Source organism: Calonectris borealis, chromosome 5 (genome assembly GCF_964195595.1).
Source record: "Calonectris borealis chromosome 5, bCalBor7.hap1.2, whole genome shotgun sequence".
Classification (NCBI taxonomy): Eukaryota; Metazoa; Chordata; class Aves; order Procellariiformes; family Procellariidae; genus Calonectris; species Calonectris borealis.
The window spans coordinates 26138845-26150353 of NC_134316.1; the positions used below are offsets into that span (position 1 = coordinate 26138845).

The 11509-nt window shown below is 47.2% G+C and overlaps 1 protein-coding gene across 13 annotated transcripts in view; it reads right to left on the reverse strand.

Moving 5' to 3' along the window:
- GPATCH2L (G-patch domain containing 2 like) overlaps positions 1-5170 on the reverse strand; it is a 32637-nt gene extending 27467 nt beyond the window's left edge. For 11 of the 13 annotated variants that reach the window (XR_012673855.1, XM_075151468.1, XM_075151464.1 and 8 more), the window contains exons 1-2: positions 5077-5170; positions 3481-4151 (exon numbers count right to left, since the gene is read on the reverse strand). Coding sequence is in view for 12 of the 13 variants with exons in the window: in XM_075151468.1 (XP_075007569.1) it covers positions 3481-4139 (659 nt within the window). In the remaining variant the exon portion in view is untranslated. The remainder of the gene's footprint in view (positions 1-3480; positions 4152-5076) is intronic. The other 2 variants (XM_075151465.1, XM_075151459.1) reach the window with 1 other exon arrangement.
- Between the last annotated feature and the right edge of the window lie 6339 nt (positions 5171-11509).

An 11509-nucleotide genomic window follows, 5' to 3' on the forward strand; every position in this document is an offset into this window, starting at 1 on the left:
GTGGGGCTGAGCTGCCTATCCGGGTTAAACCACAACAAACACATCAGCATCAAGCCAGTGAAGTCACACAGCATTGGTAGGTCAGTACAATCCCGTTTGAAAAAGACACGTTAAGAGTTATGACACTTGAGAGTAGATTAGATAAACTGCACCTCTCTCACTAGTAAGCACATCATTCAAAGTGATTTTTCAGACAGCTCTTGTACTATGGTTTGTTCTGCCCTCAAGCCAAACCCAGACCATTCTGGGAGTACTCAGCTTAGACCAACAAGAGAAAGAACTTCAGCACTCAATATGTAATTTGCCTTTGCTTTATTATGGCTGCAGGGAATCTCAAAGCATTAAGGGACAGAAGGGCATGTTACTTCTAACAGTCTTAGCAGTTAATTGTCACCTTTGTACAAATATACAAATGGCTACTAAGACCACTTGCTTCCTCTGTTGTTTCCACAATCATTTATACATCAGACTTGGAGTCATGTCATTACCCAATTTAGAACCATCATCGTTCCCTCATCATGTTCCTGCACACCCTTCTCTCAATTTGTGTTCATCTCTTGCCATGTTTGGCAAACAATTTCAAAGATTTGACTTCATCCACATTTTGAATCACAATACTGCAGCACATTTTCCTCCAGGAAAAGACTGGGCGCAGTCCCTCAAGCAAACTATAAAAACTACCTCCTCATTAAGGATCCATATGCAAAGCTTTCTCAGGGACTGGAGTTCATCTCCTGAATACAGTAGCTTTCTGATGTGACTTGGGATAAGGAGCCTTCTAGAAACTAGACAAAATGCTGGATATTTTAGCATTTACAGAGATTCATTCCTATATAACAAAGAAAAGCAAGTGTCAGTGGAGGGGAGGAAAAAGAGAGTGAAAAAAAAAATCAGTTCAGAATATACAACTTAGTTTGCCTAAAAACACATTCGTTTTATGACACTCCCCACTGCTAGAGGAGTGAACAGTAGTGAAACCAATTCAGCATCGAAGTGTTTTGTAAATCACCAGATCACCACAGACTGCTTCCAAGTCCCACAAGTTGTATCAGTCACTTTCCCTCCCATCAGCTTGTGATAACAACCATACCATTCCCTCTCCTAGGCATCCAATTTTCTTCTCTCTTCCTCAGGACATGCCCTTGTTATACATCTGTGCAAAGTACTTCTCTTATGGTACCAGAAAAAACAGCTAGAGCAGAGTGAGAGTGAGGTAAGCACAGCCAGTTTCACTCTGCTGCTTGCAGCAAAGTGCTATATTTAGAGCAGCAGAGACCAAATCATGATCCTTCACTGCCGCGAGGGATACTCTGCAGTGAAGAGGGTTGTATGTATTTCTCTCTCCAACTTTGACCCTCCCTAGTGAGTCATAGCACAGATCACACATGCAGTGTTGGAGAGGTCAAATATTCCAACCCCTGGATTTCCAAAGAGAATCCCAAGGATTTGGCAGCAGATGGTAAATGTCATTTGATGCAGACACTTGCACAATAGTTAGTTTGAGAGCAAGGAACAACTGAGACAGAACAAAGTGATCTTCCAGCATGGTCCTCAAGTAACAGTCCAGACAAAGCTGTTTGTTTACTCTTTCAAAGGCTAGCATAAATAAAGGCTGGATGAAAGCCTGCTGCTTTAAGTTTGACATGACAGAACAGACTCTGACTGGTGGGAAAAAAACCTCAAGGAACACTGTCCATCACTGCCACATCAAGTAAGGATATCTCTCAGTCCATCACCACTGACATGCAACATTCAGGGGCTACTCAGCACATTCCCTTTCCTGGACTACCAGAAAATAGCTGTGAAAAGATAAAAGTGCTTTTAACAACCTGTAGCAAAAAGGCATCCACTAATCTCTTGAAAAGGCCCACTTTGCACCCACTATTTAAGCAAAAAAATAGCCACTTTTTAAGGAAAAAAATGACCACTTTTTTGCTACTTCCAGCCTCTAAGGGTTACATACAAACCACACTGATTAAGCAAAAATGCAATAGTGGTCCCCTGGATCAGGACAGTGAGGACGTATTACAACCTATGCTTTTCACAGTCTCCCAGAAAATACCACTGAGAAGTTTGCACTTCCAGCTATTACCCACAAAGCCCTCAATAACCAAGTGCCACCTGTCCACTCTGACAAACTGCAGGTGCTAGACAGCCTGAACACTTAAATGAACCTTAACATATGCACAATTATACTGGATCAAACAATTATACTTTCCAAATTCACTGTCCTCTCTCTGATAGTGCCTATTACAGTGGATGCTTGAGGAAAGAATATAAGAACATGACAAGTACAGACTGACTGTTTCCTCTGTATATACCTCCAGCTTCTAGCAGCCAGCAGTTTAAGGACTTCCTGAGCCGGATCTTCCATCTGGGCTGTAATGCTTAACAGCCCCTGATAAATCTATGCTCCACATCCCCCTTTTGGCCATACTTAAATTTTTGACCTCCAAAATGTCCCACAGCAGAGTTCCAAACCTCATGTTTCATGAAAAATAATACTTTTTTGTCTGTTTTAAATGTTTCCTCAATGTCTCCTGCTTCTTACACAATGATAATTAGCAAATAAACAACGCTATTCACTTTCTGTATGCCATTCATTAAGAAACCTCCTCCACTTGATTCTCAGCAGTTGTTTCTTTTCTAACCTGTAAAACCTCTTCGTACAGAAGCAGTTTTATAACCCCAAACCTTCTACAGAGAGAATAAAAGTCACACTCAAGGGGAAAACTTTCCAAGAGTGACACACAAATTCAGACCATAACATTTACACGTCTCGTTTCCATCTCTTGTATGAGATTCTGCCACAAAGTCATCAAAGTTCTCCAAAACTGGACACAAAGACATGCCAGACTCCCCTCTTTGCACAAGCTTATCCTGTAAGTATTAATTCAGTTTCCCCCAACTTCTTTATCATCTCGCTACATTTTCCCCATAGCTAGCCTTTCAGGACCTTATTCCAGATCCCGAGCAGAGATGCAGAACTGCAAACAAGAGGTTTTGACTAAGGTTCACACAGTACCTGCACAGAGGGCTAACGGTCACGATGGGAGATCTGTCTGTTCTCTGTTACTACTTATGGTAAATTCTGAAAACAAGAAACTCAGATCAGTTCATCTCAATCATGCAACACAAGTGCCAATGGTGGACTTACTCTCCAAACCTCAGGCCACAAGCATGCCACTTTGTAGCTGCAGGGCCACAGACATTTCAGAGGGCTCCTTGTGTAACAGGAGCCAGAAACATACCAGCTTGCCAACTTTTCAAGGAAGTGTTTTGGGTCATCAGTACAGCATTGACAGGAAAGACTTGGAAAAAATCTACAGTTTAGAAGTAGCTGAGATATTTCCCCTCTTCAAAAAGAGAGCAGCACTGAATAACTTTGATAAGAACTTCTAAAAGCAAGGCACAAGATTTACAAGCAGCTGCAAGCAAGGCAGCCATCTGACTAGCACAGGGAAGAAACTGAGATCTCACCATTCCGACATGTTTTCATCTGAGCCCTGTTTCTGTTCATCAGCTTCACACTCCATCCGCTCCTTCCTTCCCCCTTTGCTGAGGAAGGGCCTGTTCTCTCCTGATTCACAAAGGCCATGACTGGATGATGTCCAAGGGGCATTTTCTTTCCAGCGTGAAAGACGCTGTTTCTTGGCTGACTTGAACCTGCAGCCCCTCTCGTAGTTCCACTCTGACACCCTGAGCTTTTGCTGGAGACTGGCAGCCACCTCTGACGTCACACGTTTGACCTTCCGTCGGCGCCTGAGAGGTCGACAGGGCGCATTCTCTGTAAAGGAGTCTGACTCATGCCACGAGTGTTGCTTGCTCCTCAGGGTGGCACTGAGAGCTGGATGTCGTTTGACCACTGCCATGTCATCAGAGTCACTGAAATTGGCTGTCAGCACCTCACGGCAATCCTTGACAGCTTCGTCCAAGCTTGATTCCGAGGCCTCGCTGTAGCAGCAAGCATGCTCTGCCTGATGCGTGAAGTCTGAGCGTCGTTTACGACCCCGTCTCTTGCGAAGCTGACGCCGCTGCTGCCGAGGGCTTAGGGCCATCTCTTCCCATAGCTCATCCAGCTTGTGTTGTTCTGAAGTCTGCTCTAAGGCTGAGGCCAAGTCATGCACCAGTTCATCCATTGGCAATGCCTACTAAAAATGACAACAAGCAATTAGCACCGGACATAAATGCTGCTACCAGTACATCACTAGACTACTATCACTAGACTAGTACGCTATAGCCTCTGTAACATTAACCAAGTTACACACTTACTTTGGAGTTCCCTGGGAGAACCCAATGCAGAACAACTGCCGCTTCTTGGGCTAATGCTCACTCCTTCCTTTTGCAAGGGTTAAATCCCTCTTCTAACCATGGTAGCAGAGATCTCGCTACTGCAGCAGTTAGGTCAAGTGCTCTGTGTCTGAAAAGGCCTTAAGGTTGCATCTTTTGCATTGAAGCAACATGCTCTATTACATATCTTAAGGATATGAGAGCCTGCAACTAGTTTGCTACCTGGTGTCAGTAAGCCACAGAGAAGGGTTAGCCTGCTTGGCAAACAGACCGAGTCTTCCAAAAAGCAGACAAGCAGCAAAGCTGAGAGTAAAACAGATGGTAAAACAGGTAGTTTGCAAGCAACTTCAACAGCAAAACAAGGCACGCGGGACCCTGTGCTCCTTAGAACATGAGGGCATGTATGAGACCGAGCCCCAACTCCTACTGCCAAAAAGTCCCACCCCTTCCACCTCAGGGCTGTCAAGGAGCCAATATCAAAGTCTTGGCCAAATCCGTCACCTCACAACCTCCCTCTCCCCACCGGTGCCTTGCAGACGTGGGATTTCTCTCCCCACCTCCTACCGGGCTCAGAAACTCCCGCACCCCCATCCCGGTGAAGCACCTGCTGCCGCAGGCCGCCTCCCTTGGTCCGAGCGCCCTCAGGGACCCGGCCAAACCGTCTCCCTTCTCTGAGGAGAAACCGGTGCTTCTGCCGGACAACCCCCGCCCGGAAGGTCTGCCCCCACACCCGCCTCCCCCCAAGACCCGCCGCCCTCCGTCGGGCCTCACCCCGACCCCACTCACCGGCCAGCGCCCCGCTCCGCCAGCCCCTCGTCAACGGCGCTTCCGGCCTCCCCGGGCCACTTCCTCCCCGCCCGCCCCGCCTGAGGGGCGGGTCTGGCGGCGGGGCGGGGGGTTGGCCCGGCCGTGAGGCCGCTGCGCCGCCGATCCGGCGGCGCAGCGGCCTCACGGCCGGGCCAACCCCCCGCCCCGCCGCCCGCCCCGCCCCGCCCCTGAGGCCGGGCTGCGGGGCCGTGAGGGTACTGATGGCTTCTCTGTCGATTTACGCCGTGGTTGGGGCCGCTGTTGGAGCCACTGCAGCTCATTTACCTGCTAACAGGGCAGCCCTTGCTATATGCTTACCCTTTAGTTGCTTGGTTATATTATTTTTTTTAATAGGCAACCAATAAACTCGGTACCCAAACTCCTCCATTTTGCACTAATTGCGTGTATCGGGATGGAAATCGGTTATCTCCTAAACGAAACCTCTCTGTGTTACTCCCCTCTCCTTAAGCCTTGCACCTCTTTTCCTATCATCATTTTACACACCACCGGCAGCCATAAGAGTAAGCCAGATGTGACTCTCCCATTGCCCAGTTTTGTTTAGCATTCCCTGTTATTTCTCATCTTTCATGTTGTGTTTTTGGTTTTTTTTAACCCCGGCAGCTGCATTCATATTCAAGCCAATACTGGTTCATTTTTCAAGTAACATTTTACAAGGCAACGTATCAAAGGCATTGCTGAAGTCCAGATATATTATGTTCGTGGCATTCTCTTCACTAATTTTGTAAATTCAATCAGAGGAAGTAATCGGATTTGTCTGACGTGATTTGTTCTCTATAAATCTACGCTGCTGCTTATTGCTCATAGATCTCTTATCCTTTGTATTTTTACTTTTTTTTCCGCCTCTGTTTATTCCATCATGTCACCAGGGCAGAAGTTACTCTGAAAGGGCGATAATTGCCAAGATCACTCCTTCCTCCCTGCTGCCCCCCCTAAAAGACCGTTACAGCAGTTGCTTTTCCTCTGTCCTCTGGCACCCTCCCTAGTTTGTCAAGATACTTCAGAAATAACCGAATCCTCGAGTTTGCCGTTGATTCCTCCACCCCAATAGGACAGTCGTCGTTTCGCTTCAATGAGCTCTCTACATGCTGTGTCTCTAACTAGTTCTTTATGTCGGCCTGAGCTGTCACGTTAACATTTTCATTACCTGTTAGTTCTCTGAGAAATTTCCTTGGAAAAGAAATATTAACAGAAGAAAAACAGTCATTAGGTAGGTCATTTTTATCCCATACCCAATAACTGACTTCATTTAAGTTACTTTCTCTGCACCGATTTGTCTGTAAAATTCTGTCCTTTTGTCTTTTTAACCCTTTCCGTGGCAGTAACTCACCCTACTTGCCTGCAGTATTTTGTTTTCCCTGCCAGTTTCCTATTTCCAATACAGGGGTTTTCTTTTTACTCTCAGATCTCAGAGCCAATCCCTCCTAAAATCTAATCCTGTTTCACTGCTGCAATCCTTTTTCATGCTTCAGGATATAAAACAGCTACAAAATGTCTGGGTTAGAGAGAAACTCCCCTGATGGGGAAGGTTATTCTGAAAACATCCATTTCAGAACTTCTTACCCCTTCATTTCAAGCACTCAGTACTGGCTGCCGTTCCAGGCAGGATAACAAACCAGACAAATGATTGTGTACAAGAAATCCTGTGTTCGGATGTCCTGGGGAGATGGTAGCTGATGCCCATTCTAATTTCTCTTGTTTTCCCTTTATTTTCCCAAATAGTTCTTCGCTGTTTCTGTTGATCAACAAGCTGGTTTGCAATTGGTATAAATTTTACCTCACCCATCCAATTTTTTACCCATTTTCAACACTTCAAACCAAATTTCAACGGATACTGGCAGCCTTTGGCCTGAGTAGAGGCAGCAGATTGGTGTGCGGGATTCATTTTCTGGGAGAGGGCAAAAGCAAAAGGTAGGGCAGAAGCTGCTCTTGCAATTGCAGGAGTCCCAAGAACTAAGAGGGTGCAGCAATGGAGAATTGATGCGTACACAGGAAAATCAGAAAATTGGGAATAGGAGTTGCAGAAATACAACAGGGCAGTTGGGTTAATCTGGTTTTGAGCAGTTTCTGGTATTTCTGTCCTGTCTTACGAGGTTCAGTCTGAAGTGGGCCAGTGACCATAAATTTTGAATCCTTGCCTGCACTCAACTTCACCCTGTGTCCCTGGCAAATTATTTACTCTCAGTGCAGTTTGCAGATTCCCTGCGTGGACAACGGGAACTGGCCCATCCTCTCAGCATAGTTTTGCTCGTGAAATGCTCTAGGGATACAAAATGTTCAGCGCTCTTATCCCGACTGGATTGTTATCCATCGCTGGGCTTTGTACATACAAGTTTCTTTTTCCTGCCCAGAGGCTGTGGTCACCAGCGCTGAACTGTTGCTGTGCCTGGAGGTGGGAGAGGAGACGTTAGTGGTGAGGGACATTTCCGAGGCGAGCAGGAGAGGAAGCTCGGCTGGATGCTGGCAGCGCGTCGTGGTAGTGCCTTTGCCCAGCTCCCTCTCCGGCAGGCAGCAGGAGAGGTACGGCCCGGCAGGACGGGGAGAGTAGAAGGGTCGTTGCTCTACCCTGGCAAATGCTCTGCCTGGTCCCATGGTGCTTCTCAGCAAAACCTTCCAGGGGTTAAAAGGAAAAAGAGAGAGACAGAAAGGGGACAAGAGACAAAGGGAGGAATAAAGTCAAAAAATGTGCCGTGAAGCTTCTTGCAGCAAAACGCGGAGAAAGTCATTTCCAACTTCTTTCATCTCGGAGATGAAGCCACTAAATAAAAGGGCAGCGCAGAACACAAGGGCTTTTAATCTGTCTCATCTCCTTCATAATAACTGCAAATTTTCCCTGGGCTCCTGGGAGTGAGCCTCTTTCCTCTGTCTTTGCCTTATCTCCCCCCTCCATATTTCACAGCCGGCTCGGCTCCCCTCACTCGGCTGCCCCCGGCCTAGTCTCCGAGAGGCCTGTGGGAGCCGCCAGCTCCCAGGGCCTCATTGTTCCCGGCTTGGGAGGAAGCTCAGGGAGGGAATTGAAGGCAAGTCAAAGGGAAACGGCATCATCGCTGCTTCATTAATGGGAACCTTTCAGCAGAAAATATATCAGAGCGAGGTCTTTTCAGAGGCAGTAATTAGCAATTTGGAGCCTTCCCCCCTCAGGAGATGCAGCTGCGATCTAACAAGTGGGAGCAGTGCTCGCCTCCTTTTACGCTTCATATTTATTGTTTTTCATTTTCTCCATCTTCCTCCCATTGTCCAGCCTCCTCCTCGCTGTCAGATAAGGGCCCTTTATTAATCACTCCCTTTTAATTCTTCATTAATGATAATAACTTTCTCTGGCGCGCGGAGAGGAGTTAATCTTTCCTGGGTATTGAGAAAGGACAGGGCTGAAAGGGAGGGAGCGAAGAAGTGCGTGGTGGACAAGGCTGTACCGCCACGCTCCCCTCCCGCCCCACCAGCCGGAAGGAGTTTCTGAAGACTTTGGCTGTCGAGCTGTGAGTTGCCCATTGGAAAGTCTCTGGGTTGACAGTTTGGTCAAGCTGTGTGGGTTTGGTGGGATGTAGCCTAGCTCAGAGATATGGCCCGTACCAGAAACAGGTATTCTTGGGCCGAAGGGAGAGACTCTCTCTGCATGTCTTTGCAAAGAAAACCTCAGCGTCTTGGTGTGACTAACAGGCTGTGTCTACTTGTCTTGTAAGAACGCTCCCTCAGACACCTTCAAAGCCCACTTTCCCAACTGCCAACCCTGTCCAAGCTTAAACAGCACCTGAAAGAAAATGGTATCTGGGAGGCTCTGCACATGACAAGATCCTCCCTGGTGCCTCCTCCTGGCAGCTGGCACAGTCTGCGCCTTGGAGTGCTCCCATCCCAACGTGGACATCTGTGTGAGGTAATTCCGCCAGGCTGGCTCAGCATGGGCAGCCCAGCGACAAAAGCTGGATGAAAATGGCAGGGAGGGGAGGAGGCTGTCACACAGGCTGCAGCTGTGTGCGTGGGGCTACAACCAGTGAATACCAGCCCCAAGAACATGGCTAGGGAGGACAATGCTGCAATACGTAACACGCTTACAAAGCTCAGATTCTCTTCCCAACGTTTTATACCACTGGCTTCATGGGAACCCCTTGCTAGTAAAGGCCATGCAACTGATCTTGCCTTCTAGTGACAGCCTCAGCCCTTTCTGGGTAGCTGGGCATGCCACTGCCCCATTAAGAATATTTTACTACTACCAAATATGAGGAAAAAAGGGATGAATGTTATTGTCATCAGGATAGGTGGCTCCACAACCTCACTGAGAAGTGCCAGGTTGGCAACAGTGGGAGATGCTGAAGGAAGGGAACAAATGGCATGAGGAAAACACTGGAACTTCAATGCAGGAGCTCAAGCTCATCAGTCAACTGCAGAGACAGTTCTGTGGCGTTCCCACACACAGTGGTCCCATCCCAGCTTCACACCCCGGTGTCACTCCATGGGCGTTGCCAAAGAAGCTGGCCACAGTTCAAATTAGTGACTCCCATGGCCCTGGAAGACAAGTCCCCACATGCTCACCTGTGACAGAGGTTATGACAACACCATCAGTATTGTTGCGTGTTGATCTGAGGCAGTTGTCCGGTAGCGCTGGGAACTGGGTGAGAAACCAAGCTGCTGGGGGAGTCAGAGCAAGAAGGGGGAGAGGCAGAAAAAAACTGAAATTTGGTGTTTTCATTTGCTGCTGCTTTGATGTCATTTGCAGGGCAACGCAGAATCCTGTCTGCATTCTTTTACAGACCACGGTAGTAGATATTTTTTTCTCTACAGTCAGTTGTTGGTGCAACATCAGGACTCTTGCCAATGGCTGTGGGGCAGAGAGGGTCAGTTTATTTCTGGTTACCGTTCTACAAGCATCGGCTGATGTTTCCCTAATATGCTCTGTTTCTCAAGTGTCTTTGAGGGTGAAGTGAAACTCAGGCCTACATTTATGTTCCTCTGAGTAATCTGCTGCCAGCGTCTTTGGTGTTCATTTAATGTGGGCTTTGAAGGATTCCTGATAGTCCTAATAATCAGGGATGACCTGTGTTTCAGTGTCCTGTGACAGACCTGTGCATAATTTCCAGTGACCCTAGTACAGTGTGGGGAGATGTCTAAAAGAACTTTCTAGCTATGAACTTGAAGTAATATAGAAAGTGAGGCTGGCCTGTCTGTAAATTTTGCATTTTAATATCCCAGTGGGTCAAGCTAGTCCCGTTAAATGTGGGCTGGCTTTTAGGGCTTATAGTTTGCTGACAGCATCTCTGCATGAGGCCAAAAGATTTCACTTGCACATAACAAATGGAAGAGGTTTTCACACTTGACAGCAATAAATTAATTTTGTATTTTAAAACATGCGTCTTTTCTTTAGACTCAGTGAATCAGATCTTCTCTGGTCTAACACTGCTCCCCTGCGCTGGCAGGCCAGGGTCTATCAAATCCTCTCCTTTACCCTTGCTGCCCCACTAGTCATAGAGATGCTCTGCACCTTCTGGGACTGCTGCCTGCCTTCACAGGTCTGGCAGAGGATGGACAAAGTCTGCATGGTGGAGACAGAATGTCCTGAAGTGAGGGGAGCCAGGAGGCTTGTGGAATCTGGTGCGTATGAGGGCCACCCTCCTTCCAGTATTGTGTGCTGAGCACTGAAGAGAGATGCAGATCCTACCTCAGTCAGGATTCATGGGGACTTTGTGGCTGCTAGCACTCAGCTGAGCAACGACCATGTGTGGGATACATGGTCGGAACTTGTGACAAGGTGCCACTCCTGCTGATATGGCCAAGTCAAACTCCTGATTGCTGTGGAGAGGACACTGTAAATATAGGTGTGAGGCAACATAAACCAAACACGATTATTACTGTGACAGGCGAGAGACAAGGCATTACAGAGGCAGAGTTCCTCGGGAAAGAAATTCTAAAAATTAAGAGAAATCAGTTTTACTTGGATTCTTCCATGGAAAGGACATTTATAGTAAGCAGGATGTTAATAATGCTGTAACTTGGAAGCAAGAACTAAATAAAAAGAGAAACTGAGCGCAAGCAAGGCAGGAACTGAAGAACCACTAAACAAATTACAGGAATCTGCTTAGTCTTGTAACTGAAAGCCTGATCATGAAGCTATTCATGTCTTATCTAACACGTTTTATTTAATAATTTGCTTTATTTGGCAATAGATCAAGGACTTCTGTAGGACTGGAATGGTCTAGGTTCTTACTACGGTGCCTATCTGCCTGCCATTGCTGGTGTACCAACAGTGGCCTCTGAGCTACCCAGAAGGGCACTCAGCAGTTTCCCAGCCAGCCTCAGGGACCCAACTAAATCCCTTGAGGATGCTTTCATGTTCAGAAAAGAAATACATTCGCTATGGCAGCAGAGAGCTGGCAGTGGCACCAGTGATGCTGGTGAGGGCTGG